The following is a 19871-nucleotide window of genomic DNA, read 5'->3' as shown; positions in this document are numbered from 1 at the left end:
CTATTGTGTTGAGGTTTTTTTTTAAGCATCCTTAAGTAAACAAATACAAACGTTTACTTAAAGCAACCTAAATTACTTTTGTGGCATCCAGCAATTGTTGGAGTGTGAGAAGACTGTCAAAATAATAGCAAGGCTAATGGCTTAATTGTCCATTCAACTCACCACAGAATGTTAAGTGTAATCATTACAAGCATTAGTACCTTTTCAGTGATGTGATGAGTGTTAATCACTGCTGATCAATCTTTCTGGCACTGAAAATTAACTATTATATGTGCGGAGTCTCATTTCTTCAGGTTTTGAATTTTTGGGGAGATTTTAAAAATGGCAACTTTGAAGTATTTCTCTCTCTCTTAATCCAATCTATTTTAAACTCTATTTCTCTTTCTTTACCTGATTTGCCTTAAATCCCTCTTTAATTCACCTTCCTTTTCAGTCCTTCCTGTTTATTTCCCAACCCTTAAGCCTCATTGGTTAAGGAGATACCCTGTTGGTTGCCTTGTTCACAAGGGTGTCAGATGCCCTGTTTTCCTCATTGCCCCATTATAAGCTTCCACTTTCTGCAACTTTGCGGGCAATTTTCTTTGAGCTGAAGGATGCAGAGGGCAGTCTAACTAATGGCAGATGCTGTTAGATGCCCTGTTAAAGCAAATTCTGGTCCAGTGTAAAGATATGATCTTTAAAGTAGGTTAACGCTTATGGAATTTTACGTAGTTACTTCGGTTTTAAAATGGCTCTGTCACTAGAAAGAAGGGATTGGAAACATACAAAATAGATGTGTCCCAGAGTAGAGTCCTTCAGTTACTGTATAAATGACTTTAAGAATAGAATTGTATTAAAAAGTTTACTGATTGTACCAAGGTATAAGACTGGCGGACAGCCATAAAGGCGGGGCTAAAGTGTGGCGAGTCGAAGAGACTTAGCAGTTGGCAGGAAAAAAGACAGAGGCGCAAGGGAAGAGCCAACTGTGTAACAGCCCCGACAGTCAAATTTTTCTGCAGCACCTGTGGAAGAGCCTGTCACTCTAGAATTGGCCTTTACAGCCACTCCAGGCGCTGCTCTACACATCACTGACCACCTCCAGGCGCTTACCCATTGTCTCTCGAGATAAGGAGGCCAAAAGAAAAAAAGAAAGAAAGAAGACCAATTAAGAAATATATAGATGAACAGCATTCAAAAATGCTGTTCAGTGGAGTTAAGAATTGACAGATAGTTGTTAGTGTCGATCAATGTACTATTTTGGGCAGGCTCAGTTTGTGTTCTGCCAGGGCCACTCAGCTTCTGACCTCATTACTGCCTTGGTTCAAACATGGACAAAAGAGCTGAAGTCAACAGGTGAGGTGAGAGTGATTGCTCTTGACATTAAGGCAGCATTTGACTAAGTATGGCATCAAGGAGCCCTAGCAAAACTGGAATCAGGGGAAGACTCTCGGCTGGTTGGAGTCATACCTAGCGCAAAGGAAGATGGTTGTGGTTGTTGGAGGTCAGTCATCTCAGCTCCAGGACATCACCACAGGGGTTCCTCAGGGTAGTGTCCTAGGCCCAACCATCTTCAGCTGCTTCATCAATGACCTTCCCTCAATCATAAGATCAGAAGTGGGAATATTCACTGATGATTGCATGATGTTCAGCACCATTCGCAACTCCTCAGATACTGAAGCAGTCCATGTAGAAATGCAGCAAGACCTGGACCCCTCGTGGACTGCAATGGTTCAAGAAGATGGCTCGCCACCACCTTCTCAAGGGCAAGTAGGGATGGGCAATTAACGCTGACCTAGCCAGCGACGCCCACATCCCATGAATGAATAGAAAAATGGCAGCTTATGTATATGATTTGTCAAACTCATCATCCAGGGCATATGCAAGTATGCCCACCCACCCCACAGTTGCATGATGTTGGTGGACGTCAGCAGCCCGAGGTGAATGATAAAGATGGATTAATATTTTAGAATTTTGCTCAATTAACTTTGAAATCATGGTATACTTTGTAGAACCCTTGCTTGAGAATTTAAGTGGATTATGTAAAGTCCATGGCAGAGGGAATTCATTGAATCATAGAAAGTTTGTGCCACTGAAAGAGGCCATTTGGCTCATCATGTTTGCGCCAGCCGAGAAACGAGCCGCCCAGCCTAATCCCGCTTTCCAACATTTGGTCTGGAGCCCTGCAGGTTTTGGCACTTGAGGTGCATATCCAGATACCTTTTAAATGAATTGAGGGTTTCTGCCTCTGCTTCCCTTACAGGCAGTGAGTTCCATTGCCCAATTTTAATTTATGTATCACCAAAATGGTACTTTAAAAAGAAGATTTAAGTAATGTGCTTTTCAAAATACATTAAGAAAATTTCAAGAATTGGCATATTATCATTTCATTGGATAAATGAAAGGTAGGTTAGTTGAGTCTGATGATTTTAAATCTCGTGTGTCTGTGTAATTTGCTATTAAGAAACATTGTTCCCCAAGAAGGCAACTCTTTTTTTTGGGTAACAAAAAAAAATTCTGCTCTACAGGACAGTCAGAATTTGGGTTACTTTCTGTACATTCTAACTGTACAAATCCAATCATTATTCTTTTGGTACCAGCTTATCTAACAAGAAAAATGGTGTCTTCATTTTGGTCAAAGGTCATTGTTGGAATTTTATTACACAGGCACCTGTCAACACTTCTAGGCAACAAATTTGATCATAGTGCTGAAGCCATTGTGCCTACATTATTTAACCTCGTCCCAAACTGTGCAAAGGTGATGGCAACATCTGGAGTAGCAGCAATTAGATGCATCATCCGTGTGAGTACATCGTGTTATAAATATTTTCTTTGAACTTGTCTTCATGATCTCTTAAAGTCTTTTTTTATTCTTATTTGTTCATCCTGCACAGTTAAGGAGGAATTACTGAGGTCTTTTATACTGGTCGTGAGCTGAAGGAGTCTTACTTCCATAAGTTTGCTTCACTGATCTACAGGAAGTATTCGAGATCCGATGTTGGCAGAATGCATCATCGGTGCCAGACACTGTTGTTAAACCGGCCTTTGCTGCCAGCGTTTTTACCAAGTGTCTGTTGGTATGATCAGTTTTTAAAAAAGCATACACATCTGGATGATTGACTCAGTGCCTCCTGCAGAGCCAGCATTCGATCAAATGGTAATGCTGCTGAAATGTGTGGAGTGCATGTACAATTGAGAAAAATCCCAATTGTGCATAATGCAAGACCTTGCTTCCCTCCATCAGATTTTCTTTGGTCACAAACCTATGTTCAAAAGTGAAAGTCGAGTTCAGGCAATCAACAGCATTGTCTACAGGTCTTGTGGCATAAGACATAAGGAATAGGAGCAGGAATAGACCATACAACCCCTAGAACCTGCTCCACTATTCCGCAGGATTATTGCTGATCTTCTACCTCAGCTGTATTTTGCCGTCGTATCATCATGTCCCTTGATTCCCTGGGGGTCCAGAAATCTATTGGTTTCAGTCTTGATTATGCTGAACAGTCCTCGGGGGTAGAGAATTCCTGAGATTCATAACACCCTGAGTGGAGAAAATTCTCTTCATCTCAGTCCTACATGGCCAACCCCTTATCCTGAGACTATGACCCCCTAGTTCACGACTGTTCAGCCAGAGGAAACAGCTCTTCAGCACCTATCCTGTCGAGCCCTCTGAGAATTTTGTACGTTTCAATGAGGCCACATCTCATTCTTCTGCACTCCAGAAAATATAGGTCCGTTCTACGCTATCTATCCTCATAAGACAACACTCTCATCTCAGGAATCAATCTAATGAGCCTTTGTTGCACTCACTCAACCTTGGGTCAGGAGACCAAAAGTGTACACAGTACTCCAGGTGTGGTCTCTCCAATACCCTATACAATTGCTACAAGACTTCCTTACCCTAATACTCCAATCCCGCTTGCCCCCCCCCTTCCCCTCCAGCAATGAAGTGTCTTCGTAATTGCTTGCTGTACCAACATGTTAACTTTCTAAGATGCATGTACAAGGACAGCCAAATATTTCTGAATACCTACATTTACTTGTCTCTCACCCTCTTAAAAATATTCTGCTTTTCTGTTTTGTCTACCAAAGTAGGTAACTTCACATTTCCCCACATTATATTCCACCTTCTTACCCACTCACTTGACCTTTCCATATCCCATTGCGGCTTCTTTGTGTCCTCTTCACAGCTTACCTTCCCACCTATCTTTGTATAGTGTTACGACCGACTGCTCCAGTCAAAGCCCCCAATCAAAATATATGATTCTGATTGTGGTGGGAGAAACACACTGTTCATTCAATCCTGTCCCTCCACAGATCGCCCAGCATATCACTTAAACTTTCCAAATTAAAGAAAGACCCAGCCAAATTGTACTATCTATTAACCCCCGAATGAGGCTAACCAAACCAAAATCAACAGATTAACTGTTTCATTAGAAAAACTAAATTCTTAAACACTATGAAGATATAAACAACATTTAAAATAGAAAAAATTAGAGTCCTTGCAAATTTATGGTCTAATGTTGCTTGAAGTCCTCACAGCCGTCCGATGGGGGAGAAAAAGGTTCTTCAACAGTAGAACAGTCCGTAGTTTAATTCCTGTAGTAAGTGATGCTTTCCTTCTCCAGCCATGAATTTCAACAATTAATGACTTGCAAACACTTTTTAAATCAATCAATTTGGCTTTAGAGTTTTGAGCGATAAAAGATTGTCACAGTCTAACTTCCCTTCCTTCAATTTAAATTATCAGAGATTTGTGTTTTGGCTTAACTTTTTTAGAATTTTTAGAGTTAATAAATAAACCGACTAAACTCTCTTCCTTCAATTTAGATGGTCTGTTTCTCCTTTCAGGTGCTAACACACCGCTTTCTCTCTGTTTCCCCAGCTAGAATAGACTGTCTCGACTAAAAAGCCAGTTTCAAAGATAATTGCAACATTGTATATTTGGTCCTTGAATGGCTGTTGCCGGGTAACCAGGATGTATTCTTTGAAGCTGGTTGGTTCCATCTCCATTTGCTTGTATCTAACGGCAACCAGAATGCACTTTCTCTAACTCCTGAGGCTTGCTGGTTCTTAAAGCAGTACGGCTCCTTTTCTGTCTTAAAGACACACCACATATTTCCCGGAGGAAAAAAAAAACAGGATCATGACAATAGTCAGCAATCTTGGATACATTGCTCTCAGTGCCTTCACCTAAATCATTAATACAGATACTAAATAGCTGAGGCCCAAGCACTGATCCTTGCAACACCCCACGAGTTACAACCTGCCAACCTGAAATGATTGTTTATTCCTACTTTCTATTTTCTATCCATTAACAAACCTCAATCCATGCTAATACATTAATGCCAATCCCATGAGCCAGTGGCAGAAGGCATTTTATTCTGCCTTTTGGAAAGCTATTCACGTAATCTGTACAAGTGGGCAATCTTAGCTGTCTCGCATGTCGTCCACTGTCCTTTAAAAAAAAAATCGTCTGGCTTCTGTGTGTTGGTCACAGAGCAGCCACGCCTTAACTGTGGCTGCAGTGCCATTCCCTCACCAATGCCTCTGCAAGAAAGGGAGCCATCTGGAGTTGCCTTGGACCCTGGGAATATGAAATATTCTGCTCATATAAGTAGATTTCAGCTTTGTGCACGATGACTAGCCCTAACCCATTAGAAAATAGTATACAGCAGGCAGAATTTTTTTTCAGAATGTGGCCTCCTTATTGGCAGTTCAAACAAGGTTTACTAGGTTGATTCCTGGGATGAAGGTGTTGTCTTATGAGGAAAGGTTGAGCAGATTAGACCTTTACTCATTGAAGTTTAAAAGAATGAGAGGGGATCTTATTGAAACATGTAAAATTCTGAGAGGGCTTGATAGGGTAGATGCTGTTTCCCCTCATGTGGGAATCTAGAACTAGAGGGCACTGTTTCAAAATAAGGGGTTTCCCATTTAAGACAGAAATGAGGAATTTCTTCTGAGAGGGTTGTTGACCTTTGGAATTCTCTTCCTCAAAGAACAGTGCTGGTTGGGACATCAAGGCTGAGCTAGACAGATTTCTGAACTATAGGGGAGTGAAGAGTTATGGGGGGCAGGCAGGAAAGTGGAATTAAGGCCAAAAATAGATCAGCCATGATCTTAGTGAATGGTGGAGCAGGCTTGAGGGGCCAAATGGCCTACTCCTGCTCATATTTCTTATGGTCTTTGTGTTCTTATGGTGGGTTGGATAAAGTCCATGTTGGTTATGGCAGGAACTGACTTGATAGACCAAATTAGATTTCAATAATCCACAGTTTCTTTTACTCCAGTGACAGAGAACTTTCCTTAGAAAATGTGAAATTTTCTTGAGGATTAAGGTCAAAGAGCTTAAATCTTCAGATGGTTGTTTTCATGCCCTTGGTGATGTGTGCACAGTACTACTTCAGTCTTTCTCATCCCATAAAAAAAACTTATTTGCATGCAATATAGATAAAGAGCGTGATAGTGTGACTTAATTTGCTTGGAAATGATACTAACAACATTTTATTTCATCCAGCACACTCACGTTCCAAGGTTGATTCCCTTAATAACTAGCAATTGTACTTCAAAGTCAGTGGCTGTGAGGAGGTAAGACATTGGAATAAATGCTTTCAATCTTTTGTTTTCAGGGAAGGTTGTATGTTCTTATGGTTTGTGTAGCTGATTAAAGCCAAGACAAAACCATGCAAGTCGCCTTTTTTGTAATACTTGTTTTCAGCAAGCTTTCAAATGTCAATACTTGGAAAATGAACATTTTCCACTTCGTTCCATAACCTTTTATTGCCGGTGTAATTCTAGTTTTCTTCGCTCTATTCTCTCAATGGTTGTGACATCCTGAGCCAGAATTATTAATTTAAATGTTGAGTGGGTAATGAGCTCTGTGCAGTTGCAATGAATGCAAAGCAATTTTCAGGTTAATTTAAATCCAAATTTTGAATATTAATATTCAGGCCAGTGCATGCTGTGGATTTAGATGTTTTTATTTTACATGCCTATTCCAATTCAGGAGAATAGTCTTCAGTCCTGTTTGAGTGTATAAATTGAGGCTGAGTATGGTCAGATTATATATGAGAGCAATTCTTAGCCCTTGTCAATTAATTTTCAATGATTTAACGAATTAAGAGATTGCCATCAGGCTGTGTTCATGCTTGTCGTGTATCATGAGATTTACTATTTAGGCCAGAATAGATTTTCAGATTAGTTTATATTATGATGTTGCTAATAAGTTAAATTCTCTTTGTAAAGGTTTAACTCTCAGAATTCAGATGAAAGGTCATCAACCTGAAATGTTAACACTCTTTCTCTCTACACAGATGCTGCCTGACTTGCTGAGTATTTCCAGCATTTCCTGTTTTTATTTTTGGTCATTTTTCTTTGGTAGTTTGCCTGGAGTCAATCCTCAACACAGAATTCTAGTGACAGTATATAGTTTAAGCTTCTATCCTCCTCTCTCTAGCAGGTGAAAGGGAGAGAGTTGTAGGCAGGCTGTTGGAAGGTTTGTCTCTGGAATAACGGGCAGAGATGTCTCATTTTCTAAGTTAGCCAGTCAACAATTCTTATTAAGTAAGGTATGCCTATATAAAGGATAGAGTTTTCTTAATTCATTATTTTTGACATTGAGTGGCAATAGGAAATTAAAACCTTTTGTGAAAACTATATTTTATTCATTTGAGATAAGATTTTCATGTAAAGTAAGAATTTGTTGGTTTACGTTTAGCCTTGCTTCATTAGAATGCTCATCAGTGCACCCTGTGAAACCTAGGAGAAAAGCTTGTGCAAAGTCATGGTATCCTGTTTTCACTGAGGGGGTTCTTTATTCTACCACTCGCCATTGGTGACAATATGGAGTAACTAGATATTGGCTGGCAAATTTATTCTCCAGACTGTAAAGAATGCTGGGGGTCTTAAAGAAGTAACTGAGGCACCCGAGAGTCTAATGCACAACAGAAATTCATACCAGTACCACTTTCCAAGTATACCAGACATTTGGTCACTGTACTGAACTCGGACTCTTATTAAGGAAACTGGTTAGGTTTTCTTGGTTGGAATCCAACTGCTATTGGAGTGTTTGCATGTGCACCTGTGAGAGAGAGAGAGAAACACAGATGAATCATCATAGTGGTAGTCATTTTTGCCCTATTCTTGTGGGCTAGCAATACACAGACTGCACAACAGCAAGTAGGAAAGGAGTGGGTATTCTTGACTCCTATAAAGAAATTATGTATAAGAGAGAGCAAGAATTAAAGTTTTGTTCCAATTTCTGTGGAACTGAAGTACCCAGGGTGTTTGTACGACAGAGCAATTCATTTACGAATAACTAAAGTATGAGTGCTATAATTTTCTTTATCTTTTTCAGCATTTTGGGCATTTTAAACCACTAAATAAAATTTCTGAGTTTACAGTTTAGTTTATAAAGGTGCTTTTTATGTTCTGGAGGGAATTGCTCTTTGCAATGGGCCAGAAGGGATGCTTAAGGTGCTTTGATGATGCTTTAGATATTGCTCACTGGGACAGGAATCCATCAGCCGGCCAAGCCCAGAATCATGGTGCAGTCCCAGTATGGCTGGCTGATTTCACTGTTCAAGTGTGGATCATTAGAGCCTTCACAATGGAGGAAAATCTCCTTAGGCACTACAGCGCTAATGACCAGTTCAGGATGAACCACGATAGGAAGTGAAAGAAAAAAGAAAAAGCTCATCTGTGATCATGGAATTAACTCAAAACTGTTCAGAGATACTTGGCCAGGAAAGAACAAATTTACTTTTATGTTAAATGGTGAATTAATAGTATGACAAGTATTATATCTGAGACCCTTAAGGTTGAATTTTTTAATCGTATTTGTATGCGATCTATTCCTTTATCAATTTTGCCATTTTAGGCAAACTGCTGTGAACTTAGGCTGAAGTGGATAGCAATGACATCGAAAACTCACTCCATTTCCCACACTACTAGGAGCAGCACAATGGGTGCTCCATTAGTCAAGTCTGTTTGTTAGACCTGGCCTACATTGTTTCAGTAAGGCAAAATAAAAGACAGATTTCAGATTATAAGGCCACTGACAGATTGTTGGTGGGTTGAGAAATAAGCTAAGTCTGTTAAGAAATAGGCTAATTCAAGATTATCCTTTGCTAACCAAGTTTGAGTAGCAGAAACCCTGAAATATTTACAGTTGACCATGTATGTTTATGTGACACATGGTAACCTAAGGGGGCAAAAGTAACTTATTTACATTATCGGAATCTGTTAACTTAAAATTCCAAATGTCAACCAAGAGTTTGAGCTCAACTTGGAAAGTACTGATAATTTTATTTGTACAAGACTGAATTTTCCATATTATTGTTTGTAGACGCTGTTACGAATTTTTAGATTTGTTGCTGCAGGAATGGCAAACACATTCCCTGGAAAGGTAAGGACATTTAGAAGAAATTAAAAAGAGTAGAATCTGTTTGTTCAAAAGGTTTTGGGGGGAGGAATAAGAAGTCTGTACAATGAGGATGTGCATGAAAGTGATCAAAAGCTAATACTTGTTCACCATTTGAGTAAGTTTTTTTTCAAAGCTCATGACTTCTTTTATTTGTAAACTCAGACAAACACATGAACATATGAATTAGAAGCAGGAGTAGGCCACACGGCCCCTCAAGCCTGCTCTGCCTTTCAATAAGGGCATGGCTGATCTGATTGAAACCTCAACTCCACTTTCCTGCCTACCCCCGATAACCTTTCACCCTTTTGCTTATCAAGAATCTGTGTACCTCTGCCTTTAAAATATTCAAAGACTCTGCTTCCCGCCATTTGAGGAAGAGAGTTCCAAGGACTCGAGACCCTTTGAGAGAAAAAAATTCTCATCTGTCTTAACTGGGCGACCCCTTATTTTTAAACAGTGACCCCTACTTCTAGATTCTCCCACAAGGGGAAACATCCTTTCCACATCCACCCTGTCAAGACCCCTCAGGATCTTTTATGTTTCAATCAAGTCGCCCCTTACTGTTCTAAATTCCTAGCCTGTCCAACCTTTCCCCATAAGACAGCTTGCCCATTCCAGGTATTCGTCTAGTAAACCTTCTCTGAACTGCTTCCAACGCCCTTCCATCCTTCCTTAAATAAGGAGACCAATACTGTACACAGTACTCCTTATGTGGTCTCAGCAATACCCTGTATAACTGAAGCATAACCTCCCTACATTTGTATTCAATTTGCCTCACAATAAACCATAACGTTCTATTAGCTTTCCTAATTATGTGCTGTACCTGTTCCTGCATACCAACCTTTTGCGATTCATGCACTAGGACACCCAGATCCCTTTGCATCTCAGAGCTCTACGATCTATCACCATTTTGATAATCTACTTTTTTATTCTTCGTGCCAAAATAGACAATTTCACATTTTCCCACATTATACTCCATTTGCCAGATTTTTGCCCACTCACTTTTATTTTCCACAATAACGTTTGTTGTGGCACCTTATCAAATGCTTTATAAGTACAGTACATCCATCGTTCCCCTTTATCCACAGCATATGTTATTTCTTCAAAGAACCTCAACTCCAGTTGCTTGCCAATTCAGCACACACCCCCTACTCTCATGCCCACATTTCTGTCCTTGGCCTGCTGCAGTTTTCCAGTGAACATTAACGCAAGCTCGAGGAACAGCACCTGACCTTTCGATTATGCACACTACAGCCTTGAAAACTCAACCTTGTGTTAAACAATTTCAGAGCATTAATGGCCTTTTTAAAAATATTTTTCTGATTTTATTTTTTAACCTCGTTTTCATGTGGTCTGCGCTGCTCATTATTTGGTCATTAATACTCTCTCTGGACTAATGGTTTGTCTTTCACCACAAGCATTAAGACACTCTTAGCCTTTGTCCCATGACAGCTTTGTTATTTAATCTCACCTGCCCTCCGCTCTATCACACACCTTCCCTTTTGTTCTCTTCCCCACCAAACCCACCCCCCCACCCCCTTCACTTGCTTCAAAGCTAATTCTTTTCTAGCCTTTGCCAGTTCTGATGAAAGGTCACAGACCTGAAACATTAATTCTGCTTCTCTCTCCACAGATGCTGCCTGACCTGCTGAGTATTTCCAGCATTTGCAGTATTTTTCTTTTATTTCCACTTTGTCAGGTAGATGCCAGTATTGTAGTCATATATGAATAGCTTGGCTTGAAGTGCCGCTGGTTTTGGAGCACGTCTTCACAACTACAGCTGGGATGTTGCCAGAGCCCATAGCCTTTGCTATATCCAGTGCGCCCAGCTGTTCATTGATATCATATGGAGTGAATCGAATTAGCTGAAGACTGGCTTCAATGATGGTGGGAACCTCAGGAGGAGGCAAGATGAATCACCTTGGCACTTCTGGCTGAAGTTGGTTGCAAACACTTCAGCCTTTTTTTTTGCATTGATGTGCTCATCGCCACCATCATTGAAGATGGGGATACTCATGGAGCCTCCTCCTCCCTTTAGTTGTTTAATTGTCCACCATGATTCAGGACTGGAAGTAGCAGGACTGCAGAGTCTTGATCTGATGCCTTTGTTATGGGATCACTTAGCTCTGCCGATAGCATGCTGCTTCCACTGTTTAGCATGCATGTAGTCCTGTGTCGTAGCTCCTGGCATGTTTCCCGACATTCCTCATTGAACTAGGATTGTTCACCTGCCTTGATAATGATAGAGTGAGCGATATGCCAGATTGCACAGTTACTGTTTATGGTGGAATATAGTTCTGCTGATGGCCCACTGGGCACCTCATGGATTCCCAGTTGTGAGCTGCTAGATTTGTTGTAAATCCATCCCATTTAGCATGGTGAAGACAAGACTTCATCTCCCTAAGAACTGTGCAATTATGGGCAGATGCATTTGCAATAGGTAGATTGGTAAGGGTGAGGTCAAGTAGGTTTTCCTTTGTGTTGGCTCTCTCACCACTTGCTACAGGCCCAGTGCAGCAGCTATGTCCTTCAGCGCTCAGCCAGCTTGGTTAGTAGTGGTGGCACTGCGCCACTCTTGGTGATGGACATTGAAGCAAACACACTTAAAAAGGAAGTCAAGATAGTGCCAATTTTATGCAGCCCATTTTAATTGAATATTGAGTAGAATCTCAAAATTTGCTGAAGACAGCACACTTGGAGGTGCATCAAGCAGTGAAGATGATGTGAACCGCCTGCAACAGAGAATAGATAGGCTAGAAGAACGGGCAGACGGGTGGCAGATGGAATTTAATACTGACAAGTGTGAGGTGATGCATTTTCGCAGAAGGACTAGGAAGAAGCAATATCTACTCAATGGCACAGTTCTAAAGAGTGTGCAGGAACAGAGGGACCTGGGGGTGCATGTGCATCGATCTTTGAAGATGACAAGACATATTGAGAGAGTGGTTAGTAAAGCATATGGGATCATGGGCTTGATAAATAGAGGCACGGAGTACAAAAGCAGGGAAGTTATGCTAAACCTTTATAAAGCTCTGGTTAGGCCCCAACTGGAGTATTGTAACCAGTTCTGGGCACCACACTTCAGGAAGGATGTGAAGGTCCTTGAGAGGGTGCAGAGGAGAGTTACTTGAATGGTTCCAGGGATGGTGGATTTTAGTTACAAGGTTAGGTTGAAAAAGCTGGGTTTGTTTCTCTTGGAGCAAAGGAGATTGAGGGGAGATTTAATGGAAGTGTACTAGATTATGACAGGCTTAGATAAGTTAGACAAGGAAAAGCTGTTCCCATTAACAAATGATGCAAGGACTAGGGGACACAGATTGAAAGTTTTGTGCAAGAGATGCAGGGGGAATATGAGGAAGCACTTTTTTATGCAGCGGGTGGTAATGACCTGGAACTTGTTGCCCACAAAGCTGGTGGAAGTAGAGACGATCAGTGACTTCACAAGGAAGTTGGATGGCCACCTGAGAGAAATAGACTTGCAGGGCTGCAGGTATCGGGCCAGGGAGTAGACCAGATAGCATAACTCCGTGGAGAGCTGGCATGGACTCATTGGACTGAATGGCAGCCTCCTGTACCTTAAATGGCTCTATGACTCTATGATTTTGTATATAAGAATAAGTCTATTTCATACTTGTATACTTAGTAATTGCATAAAGAGTAAAAAGTTTTCTTCAAAAGTGAATACCAAATCAGTGACCTTTTTGCAATTTGTTAGCTTCCAAATCTTTGTGTACTGTATAACAGCACTGCTTCTTCATTTTGTTATGCACTTTTACTGAATGATATCATAAGATGATTAGCTCATGCACAAAACCTGGCTAAGGTTCAAGCACAGCTTCCAACAGTTGCTTAAAACACAAAAGAAAACATATATTTGGTAAAATTAAACCATGTACGTTCAGGATTGTAAATATTTCCCTTTGTATTTTTAATAAGTGAGCATCAATTTACCCATAGATTATGAAGTTACTTTTTAAAAACAAACCCTTCTGAAGAAATTAGCAAATCTGAATTAAACATGCACTGTGAACCTCAAGTTCAGACTATAGCCTGTTTTAGAAAGCCACTTGTCTCAAAAGCTTAATTTTCATCTCAGATGATGTGGGTATTTTTTGTCAGACCTTCATTTGAGTTCCTTGTGTCATCTCTTGTTATGCATGTTCTCTCAGTCAAAGAAAACAAACTTCCATGTCTTTGTCAGTGCTGCTCCATGATGAGGCGCTGGAAGGTATGGGTGCTCATGGAGTTGCAAACTGTCGCATTGTTTCTGCCTCTTCTGTCTCGACTTGGACTTTGACAGCATGGTAGATAATATGGCCAGGAATTGAGAGAAAGAAATGGTTGCTATAATTTGTAAGTACACTGTGTTGGTACACCAGTTGGCCATCACAATCAGCAAATGTTCCCACAAAGAAAAAGGGTGGGATGGCTAAATCTAGAGCCCCATGGAGGTTAAGGAGCTTACAGAGTAAGATAAGGCAGAAAAGGAACGCTTATGTCCGACACCAAGAACTCAATACTACAGAAAGCTGAGAGGGGTATTGAAAGTGGAGGAGTGAAATCTAAATCTAGGGCGGCACAGTGGTGCAGTGGTTAGCACTGCAGCCTCACAGCTACAGCGACCCGGGTTCAATTCTGGGTACTGCCTGTGTGGAGTTTGCAAGTTCTCCCTGTGTCTGCGTGGGTTTTCTCCGGGTGCTCCGGTTTCCTCCCACAAGCCAAAAGACTTGCAGGTTAGTAGGTAAATTGGCCATTATAAATTGCCACTAGTATAGGTAGGTGGTAGGGAAATGTAGGGACAGGTGGGGATGTGGTAGGAATATGGGATTAGTGCAGGATTAGTATAAATGGGTGGTTGATGGTTGGCACAGACTCGGTGGGCCGAAGGGCCTGTTTCAGTGCTGTATCTCTATAAAAGGAAATTAAGCAAGCTAAGAGAGGGCATGAAAGAATATTGGCAAGCAAAATCAAGATGACCCCAAAAATGTTTTATCAGTACATTGAGTAGGAGGGTAACTAAGGAAAGAGGAGGGCCCATAAAAGGCCAAAAAGGTAAGCTATACGTAGGGGCGGAAGATGTCGGTCTTGTTCTTAATGAATACTTTGTGTCCCTCTTCATAAAAGAGGGGGATGATGCGGATATTGTAGTTAAGGAAGAAGGGTATGAAGTATTCGATGTGATCAACATAGGGAGAGAGGAAGTATTAATGGGATTAGCATCCTTGAAAGTTAATAAATCATCAGGGCTAGATGAAATGTACCCCAGGCTGTTAAAAGAAGCGAGGGAGCAAATAGCGGAGGGTCTGACCGTCATTTTCCAATCTTCACTGGATACAGGTGTGTTGCTGGAGGATTGGAGGACTGCTAACATTGTACCTCTGTTTAAAAAGGGAGCGAGGGATAGATTGAATAATTACAGGCCAGTCAGTCTAACCTTTGTAGTGGGTAAATTATTGGAATCTATTCTGAGAGACAGGGTAAACTGTCACTTAGAAAGGCACAGATTAATCAAGGATAGTCAGCATGGATTTGTTCAGGGAAGATCTTGTCTGACCAACTTGATGCAGTTTTTTGAAGAAGTAACGAGGAGGTTTGCTGAAGGTAGTACAGTTGATGAGGTCTACATGGATTTTTAGCAAATCTTTTGATCAGGTACCACCATGGCAGACTGGTTTAAAAAAAAAAAAAATCCCATGGGATCTAGGGAAATGTAGCAAGGTGGATACAAAATTTGCTCAGTGGCAGGAAACAAAAGGTAATTGTTCACAGGTATTTTTGCAACTGGAGGGCTGTTTCCAGTGGCGTTCCACAGGGCTCAGTACTGGCTCCCCTGCTTTTTGTGGTGTATATTAACAGTTTGTACGTGAATATAGGGGGCATGATCGAGAAGTTTGCAGACTCCAGGATGGTGTGTTGCCGCCCTGGTGCCAGGGTCATGAATGTCACTGAGCAGCTGCAGAACATCGTTCTGGGGGAGGGTGAACAGCCAGAGGTCGTGGTCCACATTGGTACCAATAACATAGGTAGGAAAAGCGATGAAGTCCTGAAAGCAGATTTTAGGGAGTGAGGAAGGAAATTAAAAAGCAGGACCTCCAAAGCAGTATTCTCGGGTTTACTCCCAGTGCCACGTGCTAGTGAGCATAGGAATAGGAGGATTGATCAATTGAACACTCGGCTAGAGAATTGGTGTAGGAGGGAGGGAATCCGATTTCTGAGGCATTGGGACCAGTTCTGGGGCTGGTGGGACCTGTACAAGATGGATGGGCTACACCTTAACAGGACTGGAGCTAACATTGTTGCAGGGAGATTTGCTAGTGCTGTTGGGGAGGGTTAAAACTAGCTTGTCAGGGGGATGGGAACCTGAGGGGTAGGTCAAATTGGACAGAAGTAGAGCAGGTAACAGGAGGTAGAAAAGTAGCAAGTGACATTAGAAGGCAGGCGAAACAAAGGCGAGACTTAGATTGCAGAATAATGTCAAGAAGACAAGGTGAAGGGCACTCTACCTGAATGCATGCAGCATTCGCAACAAAATAAATGATTTGAGGCCCAAATAAAGGTAAATGGGTATGATCTAATTACCATTACGGAAATGTGGCTACAGGGTGACCAAGCTGGGAATTGAATCTTCAAGGATTTTGGACTTTTTGGAAGGACAGGCAAAAAGGAAAAGGAGGTGGTGTTGCGCTGATAAGGGATGGGATCAGTACTTTAGTAAGGGAGGATCTCAAATCAGACGAACAAAATGTGGAATCTGTTTGGGGGAGCTAAGAAACAGCAAGGGGCAGCAAACATTGGTAGGAGTTGTGTATAGGCCAAACAGCAGTAGTAGTATGGGACATGGTATTAATCAGGAGATTAGATAAGCATGTAGCATGGGTAATACAATAATCATGGGTGACTTCAATCTGCATGTAGACTGGGTAAACCTAATGGGCACTAATGCTGTGGAGGACGAGTTTCTGGAATGTGTTAGGGTTGGTTTCCGAGAGCAGTATGTTGAGGAACCGACTAGCGAACAGGCTATTTTAGATCCAGTATTATGTAATGAGAAAAGGCTAATTCATGATCTTGTTGTAAAAGAACCTTTAGGGATGAGTGACCATAATATACTAGAATATTACATTATGTTTGAAAGTGAGGTAGTTCAATCTGAAGCCAGGGTGTTAAATTTGAACAAAGGAAATTATGACGGTATGGGGGGCAAACTGACTGAGGTGAATTGGGAACATACGTTAAAAAGTATGATAGTACACAAGAAATGGATAGTCTTTAAGGAAATATTACATAATTTACAGCAACTATACATTCCTTCAAGGTGCTAAACCCAAAGTCAAGTTAGGCAACTGTGGATAACAAAGGAAGTTAAGGATTGTACAAGATTAAAAGAAAAGACTCAGAAATGTTGCCAGAATTCGTAGTAAACCTGAGGACTGGGAGGATTTTAGAATACAGCAAAGGAGGACAAAGAAACTGATCAAGAAAGGGAGAATAGAATATGAATGTAAGCTAGCAAAAGACATAAAAATGGACTGTAAAAGCTTCTCCCAGTATGTAAAAAGGAAACGTTTGGCTAAGGCGGTGGGTCCATTACAGGCAGAGTCGGGAGAATTTGTAATGGGGAATAGAGAAATGGCAGAGAAGCTAAATGATTACTTTGTGTCTGTCTTCACTGAAGAAGATACAAGGGATCTCCCAGAATTAGAGATCCAAGGGAGTAGTGAGAATGAGGAATTGAAGGAAATTAATATTAGTAAGACGGTTGTATTGGAGAAATTAATGGGGCTGAAGGTAGATAAGTCCCCAGGATCTGATATTCTACATCCAAGAGTGTTGAAAGAGGTAGCTATGGAGATAGTGGATGCATTGGTGATGATCTTCCAAAATTCTATAGATCCTGGTTCCTGCAGCTTGGTAGGTTGCAAATGTCACCTCACTATTTAAGAAGAGAGGGAGAGAGAAAACGGAATTACAGACCTTGTTAGCCTTACATCAGTTATTGGGAAAATGTTAGAATCTATTCTAAAGGATGCGATAAATAGACACTTGGATAATAATAAACTGATTGGGCGTAGTCAACATGGATTTATGAATGGGAAATCATGTTTGATGAACCTCTTGGAGTTTTTTGAGGATGCTAGTAACAAAATTGATAAAGGGGAGTCAGCATACCATGGTATGCTTGGATTTTCAGAAGGTTTTTGATAAAGTCCCCACCTGAGGTTGGTTAGCAAAATTAAAGCACATGGGTTAGAAGGTGATAAACTGGCATGGATTAAGGATTGGTTAACAGGCAGAAAGCAGAGAGTAGGAATAAATACGTCATTCTCGCGTTGGCAGGCTGTGATGCGTGGGGTACTGGAAGGATCAGTGCTTGGGCCCCAGCTATTCACAATATATATCAATGATTTGGATGTGGGGACCAAATGTAATATTTCCAAGTTTGCGGATGACACAATACTAGGTGGGAAAGTGTGTTGTGAGGAAGATGCAAAGTGGCTTCAAGGGGATTTGGACAGACTTAATGGGCAAGAATGTGGCAGATGGAATATTATGTGGAAAAATATGAGGTTATCCACTTTGGTAGGAGGAATAGATGTGCAGATTATATCTTAAATGGTAAGAGATTAGAAAGTGTAAATGCACAAAGGGACCTGGGTGTCCTTGTCAATAAGTCACTGAAACCTAACATACAGGTGCAGCAAGCAATTAAGAAGGCCAACGGTATGTTAGCCTTTATTGCAAGAGGATTTGAGTACATGAGCAGTGAAGCCTTGCTTCAATTGTATAAAACCTTGGTTAGACCGCACCTGGAGTACTGCATGCAATATAGGTCCCCTTACCTTAGGAAGGATATTATTGCCATAGAGGGAGTGCAACAAAGGTTCACCAGACTTGTTCCCGGAATGGCGGGACTGTCCTATGAAGAGAGATTGGGGAAACTGGGCCTATGTTCTCTAGAGTTTCGAAGAATGAGAGGTTGATCTCATTGAAACCCACAAAACACTTCAAGGGATAGACAGGGTAGATGCAGCTAAGATGTTTCCCCTGGTTGGGGTGTCTAGAACCAGGGGGCACAATTTCAAAATAAGGGGGAAGCCACTTAGGACAGCGATGAGGAGAAATTTCTTTACTCAGAGGGTTGTGAATCTTTGGAATTCTGTGCCCCAGAGGGCTGTGGAAGCTCAGTCGTTGAGTAGGTTTAAAGCAGAGATTGGCAGATTTCTAAATACCAATGACATAAGGGGATGTGAGGTAGTTATGGCAGAAACCCTCAACTTATTCAAAAGGAATCTGGGTATGCACCTCTAGTACCGTAATCTGCAGGGCTATGGACCAAATGCTGTAAAGTGGGATTAGTGGATGAGTGGATAATTTTTCGGCCAGCACAGACACGATGGGCCAAGTGGCCTCTTTCTGCACTGTAAACTTTGTGATTCTATGAAATGTTTATTACTCATGTATTAATACATAGGCATTTAAATGGTTACAATGTATTGGCTAAGATACTAACAGATGCATCATTAATTTCTACATTTTGCTTAGACATGTGGCTGTTCTGGTGGAGACCATCAAGAAGGGCATTTCGGATGCTGATGCAGAAGCCAGACAGGAAGCTAGAAAGTATGGAACTGCTACAGAACTGATTAAATTTTTAAGACTGTACATTAACTCTGCTCCAGAGTAGCACTGAGCTTTTTATTAAATTATAAAGTAACAGTTTGTTGATATGTAATGCACACAGAAAATATATATAAATCGGAATTATATTTGTAGTCTACATTGATCTTCAATTACACAAATATTTCTTTGTTAAATATCAACCTATTTAATAAACTGCATTTCTGCCCATTGAGCACAATAAACGTTATGTCACAAGCTGCTACAAAACTATTACCCTCATACTGCTTTAGACAATTCTGTTTAGCTCCCTCAGTGGTTTTAAAAGAAAAATTGGATTGATACAGTTCCAAGTCATATAGAACAGAAGACCTCAACTTATTTTACTGATCCATGCTAAGGTGGTTCATTTCATCCAAGGCAATAGTTACAACACTTCGATGGGCCAAAGGGCCTATTTTTGTGCTATATAACTCTATGACTGTATGACACCACAATTAGCCTCAGTCCCTGAGCTTATGAAGAGAATATTCAGCCAAGATTCCCGTGCCTGGCCATGATCCACTGTCTGTTGCTTAAAGGTGCTTGTGTTTGTTTCTCCGAGAGTAATGTTTGGCTCAGCTACATTTTCTCACCATAAACAAGCAGCTTGTCGACTGTCACCTTGACTCATGCATGGGAATGGCAGCTTCACTGGAGTGTCACAGGGCTGCTAGTGCCTGTGTAACTGTACTTAACTAAGAGTTATCATTTTGAGAACAGGAGAAAATGGAGGAAAGGGTTATATTGCCTTTCCTGCATGTTTTTTCAGTGAATTCTGGTTTTTAATTGCAATTAAAATTTGAAATTG

General features: G+C 41.0%; 1 protein-coding gene across 10 annotated transcripts in view; it reads left to right on the top strand.

The window, feature by feature from the left end:
- The window catches only part of clasp2 (cytoplasmic linker associated protein 2), a 673953-nt gene that overhangs the window by 345501 nt on the left and 308581 nt on the right, over positions 1-19871 (top strand). For all 10 annotated transcript variants that reach the window (XM_068032254.1, XM_068032248.1, XM_068032247.1 and 7 more), the window contains exons 12-15: positions 2644-2779; positions 6497-6567; positions 9326-9385; positions 18947-19024. In XM_068032254.1, coding sequence (XP_067888355.1) covers positions 2644-2779; positions 6497-6567; positions 9326-9385; positions 18947-19024 — 345 coding nt within the window. The remainder of the gene's footprint in view (positions 1-2643; positions 2780-6496; positions 6568-9325; positions 9386-18946; positions 19025-19871) is intronic.

Source organism: Heterodontus francisci, chromosome 5, assembly GCF_036365525.1.
Source record: "Heterodontus francisci isolate sHetFra1 chromosome 5, sHetFra1.hap1, whole genome shotgun sequence".
Taxonomy (NCBI): domain Eukaryota; kingdom Metazoa; phylum Chordata; class Chondrichthyes; order Heterodontiformes; family Heterodontidae; genus Heterodontus; species Heterodontus francisci.
Note: the sequence above shows the minus strand (reverse complement) of the source record. Positions and strands in the feature narration are given on the sequence as shown.